Here is a 24,001-nt window from a genome sequence, read left to right as displayed (position 1 = left end):
AGTGGAGAAGTATCTAGAGATGGGAAGGAAAGTGTATGCTGCCTTCATGGACTTGGAGAAAGCTTATGACAGAATAGATAGGCAAGGTGTGTGCAAGGTATTAATAATATATGGAGTGGAGGGGAAATTGTTGAGTGCTGTGAAGAGTATGTATGAGGGAGCTAGGGCTACGGTGCAAGTGGATGGTGAGCTGAGTGAGTTCTTTGATCTCAGTGTGGGACTGAAACAGGGTTGTGTGATGTCTCCATGGCTGTTTAATATATACATGGATGGGGTTGTAAAGGAGGTGCAAAGTAGGGCAGTGGATGTGGGGGTGGCTCTAATGAATGAGGGTGAGATTTGGAAGATTCCAGTGTTGCTGTTTGCTGATGATACAGTACTGTTGGGTGAAGATGAATGGGAGTTGCAAGGTTTGGTGAATGAATTTGGGACAGTGTGTAGGAGGAGGAAGATGAAAGATAATGTAAACAAAAGTAAAGTTATGGTGTTTGAGAGGAATGAAGTCACAGAGTGTGCAGTGAGGTTGGATGGTGAGGATATGGAGAATGTTAGTGCATTCAAGTACTTGGGTAGTGTGATGAGTAAGGATGGAACTTTGGGGGATGAAGTGCATGAAAGGGTACAGCAGGGAAGGAAGGTTGCTGGTACACTGAAAGCAGTGATGAGAAATAGGGAGGTGAGTATGGAAGTTTAGAAGTCACTGCATGATAGTATTGTGATCCCTACCCTGACGTATGGAAGCGAGGCGTGGACCTTGCAAGAGGGGAACAAGTCAAGAGTGAGAGCAGTGGAAATGAGTTACTTGAGAGGAGCATGTGGAGTGACATGGAGGGACAGGTTGATGAATGAAGAAGTGAAGGAACGTTGTGGGGTGGATGTGGATGTGGTTGAGAAGATTAGGAGAAATACACTGAGGTGGTTTGGACATGTGAAGAGAATAGAGAATGAAAGACTGACTAAGATGGTGTATGTAGGTGAGGTGGAGGGAGGGAGAGGGAGGGGTAGACCGAGGATGAGGTGGAAGGATGGAGTTGAGAGATATATGAGGGAGGGGGGGGGTGAGCTGGGAGGAGGGTAGTCAAATGGTGGGTGACAGAGCGACTTGGAGGCATTTTGTCTGCGGCCACCCTCTGTGGGATTAGGGCATCGGGCTATAGATAGGAACATTACTGATGCCAACACTGAGCCCTGTGGGACTCCACTTGCTACTTCCCTCCAGCCAGACATCCTATCCTTTATTACTGTCCTCATTTGTCTGTCTCTCAAGAAGTCTCTCATCCATTCCAGGAGGTTTCCCTTCAGTCCTCCTATATGCTCTAGTTTCCATATTAGTCTCTTATGGGGTACCTTGTCAAAGGCCTTCTCCAGATCTAAATACAGTACACACAATCCACCCGACCGTCTCTCTCCTGCAGCACGTCAATTGCTCTTGAGTGAAAGTTCAAAAAGTTGGAAAAACATTACCTTCCACTTCTGAATCCAAACTGACTTTCAGCCAAAATATTAATCTCTTCCAGATATTTTATCCATCTATCTTTCAGGATTCTCTAGCACAATTTTGCGACCATGCTGGTTAGGGACATTGGTCTATAATTCAGGGGTTCTTCCCTGTTTCCTCCCTTATAAATTGGTACCACATTTGCCCTCTTCTATTCTTGAGGCACTTTCCCCTCTTCCAGTGAACACACAATTAAACTGTGAATCTTATCCGCCAGTAGTTCTCTGCATTCCTTCAGTACCCAATTAGAGATTCCATCTGGTCCTGGGGCTTTCCTTACATCTTGAGTTTCCAGTAATTTATACACTTCCTGTACTTCCACTTTTGTATCTTTTATCACTACATTTCTAGTCACTCCCTCCCCTTCCATGAACTCCTTTTCATTAGTGAAAACCGATTGGAAACATTTGTTCATTATTTCAGCTTGCATTGCCGCATCTTTATAGACCTCTCCTTCTACTTTCAGTTCGATGATTCCTTCCTTTTGTTTCAATATGCCATTGACAAATCTATAAAACAGTTTTGGTTCATCCTTACATTTGTCTATTATACCTTTTTCAAAGCTCCTTTCTTCCTCTCTATGTATTCTTGTATATTCATTTATAGTTCTTTTATATTCTTCCTTTGTTCTGTTATTAGCTCTCTTTCTCCAGTTGTTCCATGCCATGTCCCTCTCTTTTTTGCTATAATACACATTCTAGTAAACACTCCTTTTCCCTGTTTTCTTTCCCCCTTACTCTTGGCACATATTTTTCCACTCCCAAATTACACAGGCCTAGAAAGATATCACACTTCCTCTGTATCTCTCTTGTTTCTCTGAATTTTCTCCAATCCGCATATTCGAAAAATTTTCTTCATCCTGTAAAGTTTGCTTTTCCAAAGTTGTATCTTCCCTGCCTATAAAGCTCGTCTCTTGGCATCACATTCCCTATTATCATCTGGAGCTCAATGACCACATGATCACTTTTTCCTATAGGACACAGATATTTCAAAGAGTCAATTACATTGGGTTCTTTGGTTATCAGTAAATCTAATCTTGCTGGTGTGTCCTCACCTCAGAATCGTGTCTCTTCTTTGACCCACTGCGTCATCACATTATTCATTGTTATATTTAATAATATAGTGCCCCATGAATCTTCGCTGCCTCCTGAGTCCCATTCCTCCCAGTTCAAGTAAAGTCACCCATTAAAATTATATTGTTGCTTTTCTCAATCACTTTCTGTAGATAACTAGCCATGTCTGACAACATCTGGTATTCATCATCATTCCATGCTCTTGTCTTAAGGGGAACATACACTACCGCCATATCTTTCTTGCCATTCACTCCAGTGTCTACTTTCATATTTATCACTTCAGCCCTGCCCTCTCCCATTTCCACAGTATTTACATTTATGGCGTTCTTCACTGCTATCATCACTCCTCCTCCAAATTTGTCTTTTCTGTCTCTTCTCCACAGTTTGTATTTACCATCTCCCATATGGACATCAATATCCTCCCTTAACTTGGTCTCTACAAAGCATATAACATCAGGTTCATGTACCTTCAAGAAATCGTTGATTTCTAACCTTCCCAATATTAAACCATCAACATTAGTATATGCCACCTTCAAACTTTTTTTTTTGTTTTTTACGCCCTCTTCTCTCTGTCGGTACCACTTCCTCAATTGCTGATCCATAACTCTCCAATAAAACACTATCTTCTCTTCCTCCGTTCTCTGTTCGTTTTTTTGCCTTTGCTTCCTTTACTAACTCCTTTATTTTAGCTCTTTCTTCCTCCTTTGCATCTCTCTTTATCCAAACACTTTTTAACCCTTCTTTGTCTGATAATTTCCATGTTCTATTGATGATTTTGTTTACCATTACCTGGGACTTAAACTTAACCTTCAATGGCCTAGCCCCTCCTTCCTCGTGCTTTCCTAACCTAAACACTTCTACAACCTCTTCTTGAGCTTCGTTCTTACCCTCCATAACTACCGATATTATTTCTTTAACCTTACTCAGTTCTTCTCATTCTCTTTCTGATCTTACTGTCATACGTTTTTCTTTTACTCTTGACATTATTATACATTTTTTCTTATCTGCTACATCCCTGACTAAAGATTCTCTACTTCTCAGTACCCTAACCACTTCCTTCTCCACCTTTTCCTTGCTTTGTTGTTCTATAATCTCTTTCAAATTTACATTTCCTTCCACCCTTTATGTTGTGCCTTGATTTCCTTAATGTGCTCATCTTGCATCCCTGATTTTGATTCATACTCATCTAGTTTACTTTTCATCCTGTCCCCTTCTTCCACCAACCTCTTATTCTCCCTCTTGAGCTGTTTTATTTCATTTGAAGCAGATTTGTTGCTCACTTATAATTCTGTGACTTCTCTTTCTTGTTCATCACTGTGTGTGCAAACTTCTTCCAGTTTATTCTGTAGAATATTGATCTCTTTCTCCTGCTCTAAGGTCCGTTCCTGCAACTCTCTAATTACTGTCCATATCTTTTAAACTCCTGGACATTCTTCTCCGCTGTTTTCTCTACTCCTGCTACTCTTGTTTGGTTCAGCTTAGTACTTCCATTTCCCACATCATCTTCTGCGAAGCCCTCAAAATCCCCCTCACCAGTTGTAAACAAAGCATCATCCCTCTCTGCCATGATGCAACCATAGGGAAACTTTCTATTTCCATTGTAACTTGAACTCTTTATGATCGAAACCGTGTTTTTTTTAACTACTGTCCGACGGGACCACCACTCACGCACTCATTCACACAATCACAATAAGCTGGTCTCCTTTTCGCCGCTGATTCAGCAATTACAGTAAGACCTCACTATAACGGACTAATTGGGGTCCAAGCCAGTCCGAAGAACGTGAAATTCCGATAAAAGCGACATCCGGACATCCCCCTGCTAACCCGGACTTTTTCCAATATATCAGACATTAGTCCAGATTGCAAAAACAGTTTTTAAACTGCATGACTACCACTGCGGCACTGTACTGTGTTATAACTTCACTGCATAAATCAAATGGTATATATAATATATACTGTATAATAATACTGTACTGTACACTGATAAACATGTCTTTTATTTACCTTATTGTGGTGAACATACCTGAAGTGATTAGGCAGTCCGGACTGCTTCTGGCTTTATTGGACTTTTTCCGATATATATAGGAAATTAGCCCGGTAGCTCCTCGAGCCCGATAAAAGCGAATTCCGGTCTACTGAAGTCCGTTATATCGAGGTTTTACTGTATATCCCCATGATCCAGAAGAGCTCCATCCCAGACAGCAACCTGTGTGTGTGCGTGTGTGTGTGTGTGTGTGTGTGGAGAGGGAGAGAGAGAGAGAGAGAGAGAGAGAGAGAGAGTCTGGAGACCTTTCATGGCTATCCTCTGTGTAATTCTAGAAGGATGCAAGATGTTACTGAAATGAAGTACAGTTGCATTAATTTAAAGCTACGCTTATGGTTACACAGTTAATGTACCTCTTGCTTCAAAGAAGGTATTCAGAAAATATATAAAATTTATATCTTGTTATCCTAATATTACCTTGTGAATAATTCCAGAAACAGAAGACCAATTGGCTTCAACAATATTGTCTCCTCCATCAACCATGCCCTGGTATCCCTCCTTGATGAAGTACACTCGAGCACCAACATAAAGACCCATGCGTACAACTGCACGAACAGCTGCATTCATTCCCTACAAAGAATAAGTTAATCTTACATTATCTGGTCTATGCATACAGGTGGTCCCCTACGTATGAACAGGTTATGTTCCAAGAAACTGCTCATAGGTCAATTTTTTCCTAGGTCAAAAATTCATTTAACCCCTACAGTACTATGACTGATGATTGTCAGTTTGCAAGTTTGCCAAGTACAGTACAATCCCAGTTAACCGGGTGGCTTGGGGAATTTACCTTCCCGGTTACAGATTTTTCCCGTATTTCTGATTTTCAAGTCAAATCTATACAAAGGCTATCACAGCAGTAAATACAGTTCAGGTACTCACCAGTCACATTAGGGGTTACACTAAGAGATTCCGCCTGAAAAACTGCCTTGTAAACACACACCATGGTCATAACGCACGTGTGCAATGTCTAGCAACTTGCAGTACTGCAAATTACACCAGTCCATTGTTTACCGAATTACTGTATTCATTATATGTACTGTACTCATAAAAATTGAAAAATAAAATAAAGAAATAAAAGCTTGAACATTTATTAGTGAACTGATGATGTGTTAAGACTGCACTGTAGAATTATCACAACACTTGTGCCCTCACGTGAGTTTGTTTACGTTTCCGACTTCTTCTTCTTCCCTACCTGACCTCCATCACTCCACCCCTCACCCGCCACTCAGCTGTTTTGCAGAAAATAAAATAAATGATGTACGTATGAAATGGAGGCATATTATTTATTTTTCTTCCAACAAAGTAAACTTTCATTCCTATTAACATTTATATTCAGCCATTAGTGTTTTATAATGTTCGCCTTTTTCAAGTCTGTTGCATATGTCCAGCTTCTGTTTCAAGGTAAGCACGATACGCTTATGTTTAGTTTGCACTTCAGGCATTTTGGAGTGTACAAATTACCGTCTATCAGAGGAACACAACAGCAAAAGACCTTGTTTACTGTCTGGTGGCAAAACGCAGACTGGTGATTTTTGGAGGGTGTGGAGGATGACTGAATTCAAGTAGGGGAAAGAGGGGGAGAGGAGGGGTGGTTAAGAGGATTTGCTAGGGATTTACATCAGCCGGAAATGCCTTCACCTCGCTTTGTCTGACTTCCCCCAGCCTCACGTGACACAATCAAACGGCGGTTTGGCGGTCCATTCAAATTGGCGCACAGTTATAACTTACTGACATTTTTACCAGCCCTTGAATTTTCCCGTTGTTCTGAGTATTCCGTTTGTCTGGATACCGGATAGCTGGGATTGTACTGTACTGTCCTACAAATGATGATCGTAGGTCTGTCAGAAACTGCTGTGCACTAAGCCTGCCCCATATATGATATAAATGGTTCCTACACAATCAGAACTAAGGAATGAGGTGGTGGGAAGGAAGATCCCACTCCCTCACCAGGACCCCCCCCCCCACCAACTCAGCCACTTCTCCACCTCCCTCTGGCTGACCGGATACAGCCAGCTCTGTCCCCTCTCACCCAAACTACTCACTAATATCACATCTACATTGTAAGGAGGGTGTCTCATGCCCGCTTGCCCCCCCTTCTCCACTCCCCCTTTATATTCAATGAAGTGGCAATTTCCCTGCTATGATCACTTTGTGTGTGTTTCCTCCCACCATAATACCCCCCACACCACCTCCCCCACATTTGGGGTGTGTCTCATTCCCCATTCACCCCCACCACACCTCCACCTCCCTCTCTCCCAGTCCTTTGTCCAGAATGATGAGTTATTTTCCCTGCCATGATCATGCATAAGTCATTATGGTTTGAAAGCATCCCCTAAAATAGGGTGTTGTTAACAGGATATTAGAGAAAAACGTGCAAAGTTATGGATTCTGACACATAACCCTTTCTTAAGATTTAAACTGTGCTCAACTCAACATCATCACCATCCTGCTCCTTTTTCTCACCTACAGGTGGGGTGAGACAGGGTCCTGAACAATTATGATACTGGAAGAACTAAAAAAACAGCAAGCAAAATGTAATGAGCCACACACTCATTCACTAACCAATCAAGCTCCTGGAATCTTGGCTCTATCTCATACAAACCATCCACATGTAGTTTCCTAATCACCAATCTGACTTAATCAATCTGAAAACTGTCAAGTTAAAAGATGTCACACCCTTGTCATGCACTCTGCCATACAAAATTCAGCCAATCAACTCAATCCCTTGTCAATTCTTTGCCTCATCACCCACCAAATCTTTTTTACAATTCATATTCACTCATTTTTTGTATTTATCCACCACCACCTTGTCTTACCATGCCTCCTCTCCCCTTCAAACTCATTTACATACCCCTTTTTCACCACCTTGTCTTACCTTGCCTCCTCTCCCCTTCGTTACCCACTTTTCACCATCTTGTCTTACCATGCCTCCTCTCCCCCTTCGAACTCACTTACATACTGCTTTTTCACCACCTTATTTATACCCATTACACAATCCTTCAACTGAAACTGCAAAAGACAATATGTACTTTTTACACTCTCCTTACCTGAGAATCACCTCCACTGGTAAAAACAGCAATGCCTTTGCCTTTGTGCATGCCACGCTCGATGAGGTGGCCCTCCTGCCCCAATGTAATCTGGGCATCCTGCCCTTCTGTGGCCGCCATGTAATCAAGAAAGGCTTGCCAAGGATCTTCAGGGAAACTTGGAGGTGGTGGGATTACCTCCTGCAAACACAGAGCCAAGTTATGCCACCCATTTTGCTACCATATAAAATGCTAATAATACAAATCACTATATGGTACACTTATGCAATACAGCACAATACAAAACAGCACATTCACCAAGCAACACACTTGTGAGGTCCTGAAGACTGAGTGTCTACTACCTCTGTCTTATCTTTTTCATTTTCCATAAACTGGCCTTGTAATTTCCATTCATGTGGTGAAAATTGATATTTGGTGTGACAAATAAAGAGTGAAATCTGTAGTGGGAAATAAATCAGTTCCTTATGATGGTGGAAATATAGTGGTCAGGTGCTGCTTCACTCTTGGTGATGAGATTGGTTTGTCACCTTACCAAATTCTCATAAGCACATGTGGCGAGGTAAGGCTCACTACCCCCAACACGAATACAACAAGCAGCCCCCAGTTTTCAGCTCCAATGGAACAACTGGCCAATGTAGATGTCACACCTGCTCCACAGTAGGAAGTGTTAAGAAGTTCTGGATGCAACATAGATACAATGGTAACCTGCATTTACTATGCAGCAATGAAACAAGCTAGTCTAGGAAGCTTGATGATTTTGAAACAGACATAAGGTGACTATATAAATACTACAACTGATTTGTGGTAGGTGGGGGCACTCACCATCCACTCACTCAATGTAGTGCTGCTCTTGGGTGTCTGCCCTTTCCTCTCCTCCATCTTTCTTTCCCTTCCATCCTCTTCTGTCTTTCCTTCATTCTTTCCTCGTCCTTCTGCCTATGGGTGACTTTACACTCCCTTGTCATTCTTTCCTCTTCCTCCTGCCTGTGAGTGACTCTACACTGAGTGACGAGTCAATTGGTTTCCTGTACACCAGGAAACCATTTACTATGCTGGGTGATAACCATATAACCAAATTTTGGCACCTGGTGGTCTAGTGGGTAATTACAGCACTCCAATCGGACTGACCCAGTAAAGGTTTACGTCCAAGGGGTGGTTGGGGTTTGTTGCTCACATACTGCCATTCAGGGATGAGTGAGGCTGGTCACTCTCATCTTAAATGTCAAGACCAACTTGCCTAGCCCAGGGCTCCTACGCTCCTCATGGGACAACGTAGGATTGGATGATGGATGGATGGATAGATTACAGGTATGATTATGTGGTCATTTCTTTATTACAATTACAAAATTCTGGATGTACTTCATCATTATTATCATCACCTAATCCTGTGTTCCTGTGTTGTCCCATGAGAAGTGTAGACGCCCAGGGTATTGCAAGTTGGTCCTGACATTTAAGATGAGAGTGACCAGTCTCACTCATCCCTGAGTGGCATTTTGTAAGCAATAATCCCCAACCACCCCTTGGATATAAACCTACACAGGCTCAATCTGATTGGAGTGCCTTAAATACCCACTAAATTACCAGGTACCACAATTTGGTTATATGGTTACCACCCAGAACAGCAAATAGTTTCCTGGTGTAAAGGAAATCATTTGGCTTGTCTCTCACTGTAGCGTCACCCACAGACAAAAGGAAGAGGAAAGAATGAAGGAAAGACAGGAGGAAAGAATGAAGGAAAAAAAGACAAAAGAGGAAAGATGGAAGGAAGTGAGGACAGGGCAGTGACTTCATGATTACAATTACCTGCCACAATATCATGATTGCTTCTAATACTAATAATCTAATTTAAAAATAATTAAAATGCCTTTCATATGTAGTGGCTTTGTTGGCTTTGCATTCACCTGTTACAATGCTATGTACTGTACTATATATTTCAACAACTTTCTTAGACTGTGAAAAAGTAGACTTGAATTTAGCTGAGCTGCCAACATCCTTCTATTACACACTGCACAACCTGTCTCCTGCCAGACTCTACATCACTTGCATCAACCCTTCTGGGCTGTCAGTCCAGGCTTGACAGCAGTCACTAACATATGATACTTTTATTCCTATTTTACCCCCACTTAGGACCATTCATATCGCATCATTTATAAAGGCTCCAACATGCTTATATGTGTTGGCCTTGGGTACATAATGGCAGCTCTCCCTGCTGTTCAATCTCTGGTAACTTACTCAGTCCCTTATCCCTGAGGTCATATTCTATGACCTCATCCCAGGAATTTTTTGGCATGCCTCTTGCAACCCTACCCTGATGTTCACACTTCTCACCTTCCACACACAGTTGTCATCCTCCATCCTCTCAACATTCCCAAACCATCCCATTTATACAGCTGCTGGTTTATGTAATGTCAAAAAACAAATGCTATACCATTAACCCTCTAGTTACTGGAAGACGCAGGCTGCTTTCAACTGCGGTCAAGTACTCAGGATATGGGTCAGCTCGGCCTTGGCTGAGTGTTGGGAAAATACCCCCCCCCCCCCTGTTTCCGTGCTCGCGGTACTTCTTGAACATTTTATCCTCACGCTCTTAGTTTTGCTTCTATCTCCGTGATTTTTTTTCCTTGTAATCTTGAATAATTGTACTTGTTTATGGTGTTGATAAAAACGTTTGGCAAATATAAATTATGCATAAAAAAAATTCTAAAGCAAAAATATCAAGGGGCGATTTTGTTCGACACAGATTGCGTCCTCCAGTAACGAGTGGGTGAGATTACGTTCGACACAGCTTACGTCCTCCAGTAACAAGCGGGTGCCTTTTTTCACCACTACCTTAAGTACAGAAAGGGTTAATGAAGCTTTCAAGTGCTTAACTGCTATATAAATAGTATAAACATCTCTCAACTGATTTAATACCATATTTTAGCCATGCAATATCTAAGCTGATTTATCTATTTATCTATCTATAGCCCGACGCAATAATCCCGCAAAGGGTGGCTGCAGACAAAACGCCTCCAAGTCGCTCTGTCACCCACCATTTGACTACCCTCCCCCCAACTCACCCCCCCCTCCCTCATATACCTCTCAACTCCATCCATCCACCTCATCCTCGGTCTACCCCTCCCTCTCCCTCCCTCCACCTCACCTACATACACCCTCTTAGTCAGTCTTTCATTCTCCATTCTCTCCACATGTCCAAACTACTTCAGTGTATTTCTCCTAATCCTCTCAACTACATCCACATTCACCCCACAACGTTCCTTTACTTCTTCATTCGTCAACCTGTCCCTCCATGTCACTCCACATGCTCCTCTCATGTAACTCATTTCCACTGCTCCCACTCTTGACTTGTTCCCCTCTTGCAAGGTCCACACCTCGCTTCCATACGTCAGGGTAGGGATCACAATACTATCATGCGGCGACTTCTTAACTTCCATACTCACCTCCCTATTTCTCATCACTGCTTTCAGTGAACCAACAACCTTCCTTCCCTGCTGTACCCTTTCACGCACCTCCTCCCCCAGAGTTCCATCCTTACTCATCACACTCCTCAAGTACTTGAATGCACTCACATTCTCCATATCCAACCTCACTGTACATTCTGTGACTTCATTCCTCTCAAACACCATAACTTGACTCTTGTTTATATTAACTTTCAGATTCCCCTTCCTACCCACAGTCCCAAACTCATTCACCAAACCTTGCAACTCCCATTCATCTTCACTCAACAATACTGTATCATCCGCAAACAGCAACACCGAAATCTTCCAAATCTCACCCTCATTCATTAGAGCCACCCCCACATCCATTACACTACTTTGCACCTCCTTTACAACCCCATCCATGTATATATTAAACAGCCATGGAGACATCACACAACCCTGTTTCAATCCCACACTGAGATCAAAGAACTCAGCTCACCATCCACTCACACCGTATCTCTAGCTTCTTCGTACATACTCTTCACAGCACTCAACAATTTCCCTTCCACTCCATATATTCTTAATACCTTCCACATACCTTGCCTATCTATTCTGTCATAAGCTTTCTCCAAGTCCATGAAGGCTGCATACACTGTCTTTCCCTTCTCTAGATACTTCTCCACTAAACATCTTAGAACAAATATCTGATCTACACACCCTTTTCCCTTCCTAAATCCCCCTTGTTCTTCTCCAACTAGCTCCTCTGTCATATGCCTAACCCTATCAATGAGTATTCTACCATATATTTTACCAGTCACACTAAGAAGGCAAATACCCCTATGGTTACCATATACTTCTCTCTCCCTTTTTCCTTTACATAAAGGAACAATTATACCTGATTTCCAGTCCTCTGGAATACTTCCCTCTTCCCAAGCCAATCTACACAACTTCCATATCCATTCCACAACAATCTCACCCCCATACCTAAGCATTTCACCACACACTCCATCAATTCCTGGGGCCTTTCCCATCTTGATCTTCTTCATTGCTTCCATTACTTCTGCCCTACTGATCTCTTCCTCCCTCCTCTCATCTCTTCTCCCAGCCATTCCCCAACCACTTAGACTCGCACTGCTCTCACTCTCTACATTCAACAAATCCTCAACGTTCTCTTTCCATCTCCTCAATTTCTCTCCTCCACCAACAATCTATTATTCCTATCTTTCACTCCCCTACTATTTCCCCTTTCACACTGCCTAACTTTAATTACCTCCATCTAAAACAATTTCTTACTCTCCCTCCAGTTCACACTCAGATTCCTCCCAAACTCTTCATCCACTTTCTTCTTACTCTCCTTCACAAGTCTCTTAATCTCCCTTCTCCTGCTCACATATACCTCTCTCTTCTCTCTCTCATCTTCTCCCCTACCTCTACTCACTAACCATTCATTATATGCCTTCTTCTTTTGTTCCACAGCTCGTTTCACCTCATCATTCCATCATGCTGTCCTTTGCACACCCCTGTATCTCCTCCTCACTCCACAAACCGCCTCACACACTGCGCCTATCTCTTCCGTAAATATCTTACATACATCTTCCACCCCTTCCACCTGCTCTAGCTCATACCTTCCCAATCTTTCTTCCACTATGCTCTTATACTTTGTCACTTTCTCACTATCTTGCAAATTCTCCAATCTTCTCACAGGAGCTGTTTCCTCCTGTCTTCCCCTTCGTCTCCTTAACCACTTTCTTTGCGGCTTTATCTTGGCCATCACTAAGTGATGGTCCGAGACTCCATTCCCCCACCCTTTCCACACTCTTGCATCCAACACTTGTCTTCTCATTTGCTCATCCACACACACATAGTCTATCATTGCCTTTCGTTCAACAAGTTCACCATCCATCCTCCTCATTACTCTCCACGTATACCGGTGGATCATCTTATGCCGAAAGTAGGTGTTGGCTATTGCCAACCCCTTACCAGCACAGATGTCCACCAAAGCACTACCATTCCCATCTACGTCAGCTGGCACACCCCACTGACCAACCACTCCATCCACTCGTTTATTCCCAACTTTGCCATTCATGTCTCCAATCAAAAGCACTCTCTCGCTCCTCTCAAATTTGTCCATACATGCTTCTACTCTCGCCCAGAACTCATCTTTCACTCTTGCCACTCGATCCTCTGTCGGGGCATACACACATACAATTGCCCACATTTGTATACCTACTTTCATCCTCATCCATACAATCCTTGCACCCACTGTTCCATACTCTCTTATATTCTCCTTCCACTTCTTGCTTATCATCAGACATACTCCCTCTCTTGCCCTCTCATTCTCATTAACTCCCGCACATATACCTAAACCATATTCCCATTCTCTCACCCTTTCACCTTTCCATTTAGTTTCAGTCAATCCACATATATCCACTAATGAATCCTCAAGCACATGAACAATATATCTCTCTTTCACTTTATCATTCACTCCTCTCACATTCCATGTCCCCACCCTTAGAATGTCCTTTGTCCGTTCCTTAGTCGTCAACGTATGGTCCGTCCTGGTTTGAGGCGCTTTATTTGCTTGTTTAGTTTGTTCTTTTTACAGGGTGGGGCACGAACCCACCACCAACCCTTTTAGTTGCCTCGTACGACAAGCAGGGATACTGGGGGAGTATTCTTGAAACCCCCCTACCCCCAGGGGGGTAAATATATATACTGTATGTATATATATATATATATATATATATATATATATATATACACAGGAATCCCTGTAATAACCGGATGCCCAATTCTCGGACACCCCAATTTCCGGACATTTTGGGCCGGGGCCTTTAGACCCCCCCCCCCAAAAAAAAAAAAATAATAAAATAAAAAAATCCGACATTTTTTTTCAACCATACTTTGAACCTGGCACGCAGAATCAAACAGCTGTATTTTCGTGTGTAGTACGGTGACCTCCTGCTTCCTCCCCTACCCAGTTATCGCATAACTACCGTCCTGACTAGACACTCGTCGCAATGGTTGCCGCACATGATCGTTCTTGTGAATAAACAGTGAATAAACTGCAATACCTCGTCACTAGACCACATGGAAATTTACAGTGTTGAGCAATGTATCAGAATTCAGAGTGCAAAAGATTAAGCACAGAGTGCAAACTGGCATGTTGCAACAGGCGTGGTGCACAGAAGAACAGAATGTGCAATGTTAACCCGCCTCGTGCCAGTGCCGTTTTAAAACGGTCCGACATAATTCCGTGGCCAGTGCCAGTGCCGTTTTAAAACGGTTTAAAATAAAAAACTTCACTGTGACTGCATTTTTCAAAATTCACAGGTAAAAATTGGCAGGCATGTAAGGTAACTGTTCCTCTACCATCCCCCAGGGTGTCAAGGCCATTCACTCACTCACTCCCCCCCTCATGCTCGCTCTGCCTCACTCTGCCTGTGTGCCTCACCCAGTGCTGTACATAGTGAAGGCATTTTGTAAATATTTTCATGTAAGTGTAAGTTGTAAATATTTTCTTTTAAGTGTAAGGACTATATAGTGAAATCAAGTTGTAAATACCTTCTTGTAAGTGCCAGGACTGTATGTAATGAAGTCAGGTTGTAACTATCTTCAAGTAAGTACGGGTCTCCCTCGTTTTACGTTGTATCGTTTTACGATATTTCACATTTACGATCCTTCTTTTTTAGTACCAAGTGTTCATTTTACGACTGAGCTCCCTCGCATATTCGACTGGGCATGTGGAAATCCTGCACTCACAGGCAGATCAGCTGAGAGATGTGTGGCATACCCGCCCCACCCACACAGTTTCCCGTGCTTTTGCAAGTCTCACCCACGTGCTTGTTCAGCATACAACCTCTGTGCATCTGTGTCCATCAGTGCCCATGATATTACTATTCCTCCTGTTCTTCATATTTTGCACCCCTAGTGCCACCACCGTGATGTCTTGTAGACGCCCTGCAACATCTGGCGCTGGTGATATGAAGCCAAAGAAAGCAAGAACGTTCTTAACCCTGGAGTCTAAGCTTAATATTGTGAAGCAACACGAAGCAGGTGAGGGGGCAAACTCCATCGCTCGTTCCATGAGTCTTGCACAGTTGACTGTATCGACTGTTAAAAAGCATGCTGTCAACATTAAGAAAGCTAGGGAGACAAGCATGACTCTACAATACATAAAACATCATCATTGTTATTACATATTAGATCACTTGTATGGGTCTTGGGTTCCTTATACACGAGTCCAGGAACGCATCTCTATTTATCCCATTAAACCTTAATTTCGCTTTACAATATTTCGGTTTACGATTGCCTTTCTAGGAACGCATACCAATCGTAAAATGAGGGAGACCTGTATAAGATAATGCATTCACAGTGGGGAAGAAACACAAATTGTGATAGATGCTGAAGTAATAAGTAATCAGAAGAGTGTACTGAACATTGCTATACCTTCCCAGCATAAATACCTGAGTATTCCTTACACAGAAAACGGATTTACGGTGAGCGTAAGAGAGCGGCTATACCTGTACATGAGTATGCAGGACTCAATAAAACTCATTTCTGAGCCTTGGTGAGCATTTTAATGGCGAAATTCGTTATTTCCACATCAAAATCTATCATTTTAGCCAATAATAAAAGGGTCGAAAAATGGCCAGCACTGGGGTGACTCGTAGGGCAAAAAATAGCCAGCACACAGCGGATTAAACAATTACAATTCACAGTGCAAAGGATTATGTGCAGCACATCACTGGATTATTGTACGTGCTTCAAGAGCATTTTCACCACTGCCAGAGCCTTAGAGGCGGGTTAATCTTCGTAATGGCCACAGACATGTTGTAAGTACCCTGTACACTGCTAAATATTTTCCATACTCACTTCTAAATTCCTCATTCTCTGGTTCCTTTTCAATTATTTCATGCTTTCTGTCCATTATTTGTATAAATAGGGTCTTAAATAGGTGCTATGCATGTCCGGTAGGGAGTTATGTAGGTGGCTTTCTGAGTTAGGCTGGGTTAGGGTCCAAAAGTACCTGTCCAGGAAGCATTTTCCCAATTCCCGGACAAATCCAATTTCCGGAAATGCCTTTGGCTCTATTACATCGGTTATTGGAGGGATAACTGTATGTATATACTATATGTATATACATACATATATATATATATATATATATATATATATCATCTCATCAGGCGTTTGAGTGTCCACTGCAGGATCGGCCTATCCCGACCGAAGTGGGGACGATACAGCCAATGTATCTCTACCAAGTGGCTTAGGCTGTCTGGTACAGATTGTATGTAGGGTAAGAAGTGTTTGTATGTGTAACTGTAGTGTTGGAGTGGCTCTGGATGTGTGTGTTGTCTGTGAACCAAGTGCAATCGGCCCGCGCAAGCTGACTGGGTGCAAGCATACTTTACAGTATGCAACACTGGTTCAACCACAGCACCCCTTATGTCCACCATGCAGTACATGGCCAAAAGAACGCTCCCAAAGTTTATTACCCTGGTGGGGAGCGAACTCTCGTTCTTCAGTGTACAAAAACGCGCACTTTACCACTGTACAACAAAGGCTCCATATATATATATATATATATGGAGTATATATACATATACTGTACAGTATATGTATATATATATACTGTATACATATATATACATATATATATATATATATATATATACAGTATATATATATATATTTATGCAAGGAAGAAGGAACCAAAGGCCATGAGCCCGCAAAAACTGTTCCCTCCAAGAGAAGAACAAAGTACAAGAGAGAGCCAAATTCAAGATCCATTCATTTCGAGATGCCTGGACACACTGCGTTTGAAAGACTGGAGATCACAGTAAGCAGCAAATACAGACAGAGGGAGACAGTTCCAGAGTTGACCTGTTGCATAAATGAAGGACTGGGAGTAACGGTTAACTCTTGCATTAGAGAGTTGGACAGAAAAGGGATGAGAGTTTGCTGCTTGGCAGGTGCTAAGCGCCCGTCGTAGAGGTGGAGGAATGCAGGCAGACGTTCAGAGGAGCAGTGACCATGGAAGTAGCGATAGAAAAGAAATAAAGAGGCAACAGTGCGGCAAAGAGACAGAGGTTGAAGGAAGCCAGTTAGAGAAGAAGAGCTAATGAGACAAAAAGCCTTTGACTCCATCCTATTGAGAAGAGCTGTATGTGGGAAGCCTCCCCACACATGAGAGTTGTACTCTACACAGGGGTGAATAAAACCTGTATAAAGTCAACAACTGTGCAGGGGTAAAGAAGGTACGGAGTCGTCTCAGCACACCTAATCTCTTGGAAGCAGATTTTACAAGAGATGTAATATGATCTTTCCAAGATAAATCCAGAGTGAATGAAACCCCAAGCATGTTCAAGGATGATGCAGGATTGAGCTGGATATTATTAAACATTAATGGGTACTCTTGCAGAAGATTTTGCCGGGTTGATAGGCAAAAAAACTCAGTCTTTGATGCATTAAAAACAACAAGATTATTTTTACCCCACTCAGAATTAGGATGCCATAGCCTCATCCCTTGTCTGTTGAAGTAACTGCTGAGATGGACGTCGTGGGAACCGAATAGGAAGGTGAAGGGTGGAATCATCAACACATGAGTGGATAGGGCTTGATGTACAGCTTGGAAGATCACTGATGAATAAAATGAAGAGAGTCGGTGACAGGTCAGAGCCTTGAGGAACACCATTATTGATAGATCTAGGTGAAGAACGGTGGCCGTCTACAACAGCGGCTACAGAATGACAGATACGGACTGCCTGCTTACCTAACATGAGAGGATATTTACATCCATAGTTAAGCCAAATGCATAGCTTAAACTCTACTTGAGTGCTAAACAGGGATACCTTCATGTGGTGCCACAGATATTACTGGGCAGTTCAGCTAATCAGTCGTACAAATGTCCTTCAGATCTCTCTCTATCCCCCCAGAAGAGGAGTGTGGACTGCAACAAAAGGGCAGCTTCAGCTTGCAGTCCAGCATGTTCACTTCAAGATGAATCTTGGGTAACAACAACAACCTCTGTTCAGCCTCTACTACTTTCTACACATATCAGTGAGTGTGTGGTAGGTGGGGGCACTCACCATCCATTCACTTGATGTAGTGCTGCTCTCAGGTGTCTGCCCTTTCCTCTCTTCCTTCCTTCTCCTTCTGTCTTTCTTTCCTTCATTCTTCCCTCTTCCTTCTGTCTATGGGTGACTCTGCACTACGTGAAAAGTCAAAAGGTTTCCTGTACACCAGGAAACCATTTACTATGCTGGGTGGTAACCATATAACCAAATTATGGCAACTAGTCATTTAGCGGGCAATTAAGGTGCTCCAGTTGGATTAAGCCTGTGCAGGTTTGTATCCAAGAGGTGGGTAGGATTTATTCCTCAAGTACAGTAATGCCACACAGGGATGAGTAAGGCTGGTCAATCTCATCATAAATGTCAGGACCAACTTGCCTAGCCCCTGGTGCCTACACTCCTCATGGGGCAACACTGGATCACTGGATTAGATGATGATGATATCTCACCTCCACCAGAGCATTAAAAACTCACCATATACAGCTTTTCTAAACAGGGTGAAGTCACAGGCTTTTTGTCTTATAAGCTCTCCACCTCTCACTGACTTTCATCACCCTTCCTTCACTGTAATCTCTCTCTCTCCTATTTTAGTCATCATTCTCCTGAAGTTCCTTTTTGCTTTTCTCCTCCATTATAGCAAGTACAGTATACAGCACCTGTCTAGCTACACACTCAACCCTTTTCTGTCAAATTCTCTAATGCAAGAGTTTATTGGTACCATACTCTGTCTTTCAGCTTATGCAACTGGTCAGCTCTGGAAAAGTCATTCACCACTGCCTATGACCTCCAGTTTTTTAAATCTAATATAACAAGGCATCTTGAAATTAATGAATCTTGAATACAAGGAGTCTCCTTTAAACAGTACTTTCAATGAATCCTCACTCCTATAGCATCATTGTAACAAAAATATTTTTCATCACCATCAACATCATCATCCGGACCTCCTTTCCCACCCAAGGGCAGGGAGAGGAGTAGCAATGTCCAGACAGCCCGAATTTGCCCAATCCAATGGGCCATTCTTTCATTCACTCATCATTCAAGCCCCCGGAATCCTGGCTCTATCGGGTATGCCAAAAACATTCACCACGTTCTGTAGCTTCACATAAATATATCCGACTGAGTCAATCCAGATGCTGCCATGTTAAAATGGGGTGCCAAAATCCCTGATCATGCACTTCTCCTCACAACATTCATCCAGCCAGACCGATCTCTTGTCAGTTCCCTAGCCTCACCGACTTCCAAACCTCTCTTCCTCACACACTCATCCATCATATCTCTCCACTTTCTCCTTGGCCTACCTCATCTTCTCCCTCCTTCAAATTCGCTCAGATATACCTTTTTCACCACTCTATTGTCATCCATTCTCTCGACATGATCATACCATCTCAGTACACTCTCTGATTCTGGTGTCCACCGACTTCCTCACTCCTCATATTTCCCGAATCACATTATTTCGTATCCTATCCACCCTCTGTACTCCACATACATTCCTCAGCGGTCTCATCTCCACAGCTCTTACTCTTGACTTTTCATTTTCATGCCACACCAGAGTCTCACATCCACATGTTAAAGCTGGCACTAACACTCCTTCATGTAAGCCTCGAGCAGTTGCAACACTCAAGCCTCTGTTTCTTATCGAGGCCTTCATAGCACCAGATACTTTTCTTCCTTGTGTCACTCTACTTTCCACTTCTTTTGCACATTTTCCTCTTTTTTCTATCACTGTACCCAGGTATTTGAACTCTCTCCCCAATTCCAGTCTCCCTCCATTCACTTGTCACATCACACTGGGAGTCACCTTCTCTCTCAGTACCCATCACTTTACTCTCTTCTACATTTACTCTCAAGGCACAACGCTCACAGACATCAGCAAAACTCTGCACTTGCCTACCAAGTTCTTGTCTGGTACTTGCAAGCAGTACTGCATCATCAGCATACAACAAATTTGAGATATTCCATCCATCACCACTCATTACCAACGCCATCCCTCACTCCATTACTCATGTTTTTACTTCCTTCATCACCCCATCCATATATATGTTGAACAACCATGAGGACATCACACAACCTTGTCGCACGCCCACACTGATCGTGAACCATTCACTTAGATGCCCCTTAACCCTTACACATGCCTCACTTCCATCATAAAAACTTTTGATGGCACCTAGCACCTTATCATCCACACCATACATGCACAAAACTTTCCACAATCCCTCTCTGTCTACTTTGTCATATGCTTTTCCCAGATCCATGAATGCCATAAACACCTCATGGTCCTTCTCACAAGCCTTCTCTGCTATCTGTCTCACTGCAAATATTTGATCCACACATCCTCTGCCACTCCTGAAGCCACTCTGTTCATCACTCAATAGGACTTCCGATATCTCTCTTACTTTCTCTATAATAATTCTTCCATACTCCTTCCCTACCACACTCAATAAACTTATGCCATGATAATTCTTGCACTCACTTTGCTCACCTTTATTTTCTGTACAGGGGTACAATCATAGCCTTTTTCCACTCTGGTGACACAGTTTCACTCATCCATGCCTTCTTACATATCTCCAACAAGCACTTCCTTCCACTCTCTCCACTACACTTAAGCATTTCTGCATACACCTCATCAACCCCAGCTGCTTTCCCATTTTTCAGCCACTTCACAGCACTCTTCACCTGTGCGAGTGTCACGTCTCCTGTCACTGCATTCCTTCTCTGCACACCCCCAAAACCAATCAAGTTTACAGCCACTCTGCTCTCTCTATTCCCATTCATCAGGCTTTCAAAATATTCTTTCCATCTGGTCCTTACTTCATCTCCATGGGTTAATAATCAACCACCTACATCCTTCACACCATCATATTTCTTTCCACTTTCACTTCTACATTTCCGCACCTCTTTCCAGAATAACTTCCTATTTTCAGAGTAGTTCGCATTCATTTTTCTTCCTAGATCATTATTTACCTCCTCCTGTTTCCTCTTCACTAGTCTCATTATGTGCTTCTTCCTCTCAATATACTCAGTTCTTATTTCAACTGAACCCCTATCCTGTAACCATTTTAGCCACTTCTTCCTCTTTTCCTCCACTGCTCTCTTAACCTCCTCATTCCACCATGCCATACCTTTCTTCTTTGTTGTTACTCTTGCCACACCACACACCACTTTAGCATTCCTAACTAAGCAATCCCTATATGCATTCCACAGGCTGTCCAGATCCATTTCATTCCAGTTCACTGATTCTAACTCCTCCTCTACTTTGGTCCTATAATCATCTGCCATTTCTTTGATCCTCAGCTTCTCAACTTTTTTTTTACCAATTTTCTCATTAAAGAATGATTTTTCTCTCTATCTATTACCAAATGCCTTAATCCCGTAAGGGGTAGCCACAAATAAATCGCCTCCATGTCGCCCTGCTCCCTGCCATTTCATTGCCCTGCTCCCAGCTCACACCCCCCTCTATCCAGATCCATTTCATTCCAGTTCACTGATTCTAACTCCTCCTCTACTTTGGTCCTATAATCATCTGCCATTTCTTTGATCCTCAGCTTAACTTTTTTTGACCAATTTTCTCATTAAAGAATGGTTTTTCTCTCTATCTATTGCCAAATGCCTTAATCCCGTAAGGGGTGGCCACAAACAAATCGCTTCCATGTCGCCCTGTCCCCTGCCATTTCATTGCCCTGCTCCCAGCTCACACCCCCCTCTCTCATATACCTCTCCACTTCATCCCACCATCTCATCCTTGGCCTCCCCCTCCCTCCACCTCACTCACATACACTCTCTTCATCAGTCTCTTACTCTCCATCCTCTCTGCATGGCCAAACCACCTCCATGTATTTCTCCTAACGCTTCCTATCACATCCACATGCACAACACAATGCCCCTTCACTTCCTCATTTGCCAGTTTGTCTCTCCATGTGATTCCACATGCTCCTCTCAAATAACTCATTTCCACTGCCCTCACTCTTGACTTCTGTCCCTCCAGCAAGGTCCAAGCTTCACTTCCATAAGTTAGAGTTGGTATCACAATACTGTCATGTAGTAACCATCACTTCCCTGTTTCTTATCACTGCTTTCAAGGAACCAGTAACCTTTCTTCCCTCCTGTATCCTTACTAGCACTTCACCCTCTAAACTTCCATCCTTACTCATCACACTACCCAAGGACTCAAACACTCTCACATTTTCCATTTCCTCCTCATCCAACCTCACTGTACATCACTGACTTCACTTTTTTTGAAGACCATAACTTTACTCTTCCCTTTATTCACCATTAGATTATGTTTCTCACACACTATCCCAAACTCATCCATCAAGCCATGCAGCTCCCTTTCATCTTCACTTAACAGCACAGTATCATCTGCAAACAACAGTGCAGGGAGTTTCCAAACACCGCCCTCTCTCACTACGGTTGCTCCAACATCCACTGCCCAACCTTGTAACTCTTTTATAACCCCATCTATATATAGACTGAACAACCATGGAGACATGACACATCCTTGTTTCAATCCAACCTTCAAACTGAAAAATTCACAGTTCACTATCCACACACACTGCAGCCTTAGCATCCTCATACATACTCTTCACGGCCTTCAACAACTTCCCATATACTCCATATAGTCTTAATACTTTCTACAATCCTTGTCTATCCACCCTGTCATATGCTTCCTCTAAATCCATGATGGCCGCATACAACTTCTTTCATTCTCTATAAACTTTTCCACTAAAGATCTAAGAATGAATATCTGATCTACATAACCTCTTCCCTTCTTAAAACCTCCCTGTTCTTCTCTAACTAATGATTTTTCATAATTAGAAAATGTATTGTTCATAAAGGCTCTAACATGCTTGCATGCATTGACCTTGGTCACCACTCCACACTGCTTGATCTCTGGCAGCCTCCCTACTCGGATTCTTATCCCTGGGGCCACACTCAATCTCACCCCAGATTTTTTTCAGTCTGCTCTTGCAACCCTACCATCAAAATCCACACCTCTCACCTTCAGCATCCAATTATCGCCTTCCATCCTCTCAACATGTCCAAACCATCTCATCTACCCCTCCTCATCACAACACCAATACATTCCAAGTCCCATCCTTCCTCTCAACTCTTCAATCACAATCCTAGTCCCCCCCACGCCTTCCATTAGAGGATGCACTACATATCCATCTAACCAGTCTGACACATGTTTAAATTTTCAGTTACCACTGATGTTTTAGCTCTCCTTATGAAATTGCTTTCAATATCAACATAAAATGTTCCAAAGGCAATAGAAAACATAAATGAATATTTAAGATTACTGAAATTTTTCACAGAATTATTACAACTACAGGGTGGTGATGGGTGGCCTTCTGGAAAAATCACACTGGACTATAGGTTAACTAGATTTCTAGGCTATTCTAAAGATAAAAATTCTATTTTTACCTCTACTGGAGAAGGCTCAGGAGCCTCTTCAGACTGAGAAGAAAAGAGCTTGCCCTCAGAAGTGATGGACAGATGGCTTTGCTCCTTTCCACCCTCAGCTCCCCCGGACTCTGCTTCTGCAATAAATAAGAAACCAATTAAATTTTACATGAGTTGACATTATTCCCTAATTTTAATATACCATAAGTTTATGGAAAAGAATAATATTTTGTTATCCCTCTCAATTAAGAGGTCCTTTTCTACAGTGCATTCTTGCTCCCACCAGGCAATTTTATCCCGCTAGGAGACTTCCTACATTGAACAAGTCATATATAGCTATCATTTCCCATTTCATTATACAAGGTCCTCCTAAGCAGAATAAAACTGCCTGAAGGACAGAAGAATTAACCAATACAGTTTAACATCAGATTCAAGGGTACAGCT

The 24,001-nt window shown here is 42.6% G+C and overlaps 1 protein-coding gene across 3 annotated transcripts in view; it reads right to left on the bottom strand.

Annotated features, from left to right (window-relative positions):
- Pfk (ATP-dependent 6-phosphofructokinase) overlaps window positions 1-23,681 on the bottom strand; it is a 141,709-nt gene extending 118,028 nt beyond the window's left edge. For all 3 annotated transcript variants that reach the window (XM_080270833.1, XM_080270834.1, XM_080270835.1), the window contains exons 1-3: window positions 23,579-23,681; window positions 7,663-7,842; window positions 5,033-5,185 (exon numbers count right to left, since the gene is read on the bottom strand). In XM_080270833.1, coding sequence (XP_080126959.1) covers window positions 5,033-5,185; window positions 7,663-7,782 — 273 coding nt within the window. In that variant the 5' untranslated portion in view covers window positions 7,783-7,842; window positions 23,579-23,681. The remainder of the gene's footprint in view (window positions 1-5,032; window positions 5,186-7,662; window positions 7,843-23,578) is intronic.
- Between the last annotated feature and the right edge of the window lie 320 nt (window positions 23,682-24,001).

The sequence above is a fragment of the Coenobita brevimanus genome, chromosome 43, assembly GCF_032717465.1.
Source record: "Coenobita brevimanus isolate Jiangsu-jjx chromosome 43, ASM3271746v2, whole genome shotgun sequence".
In the NCBI taxonomy this organism is placed as follows: domain Eukaryota; kingdom Metazoa; phylum Arthropoda; class Malacostraca; order Decapoda; family Coenobitidae; genus Coenobita; species Coenobita brevimanus.
Note: the sequence above shows the minus strand (reverse complement) of the source record. Positions and strands in the feature narration are given on the sequence as shown.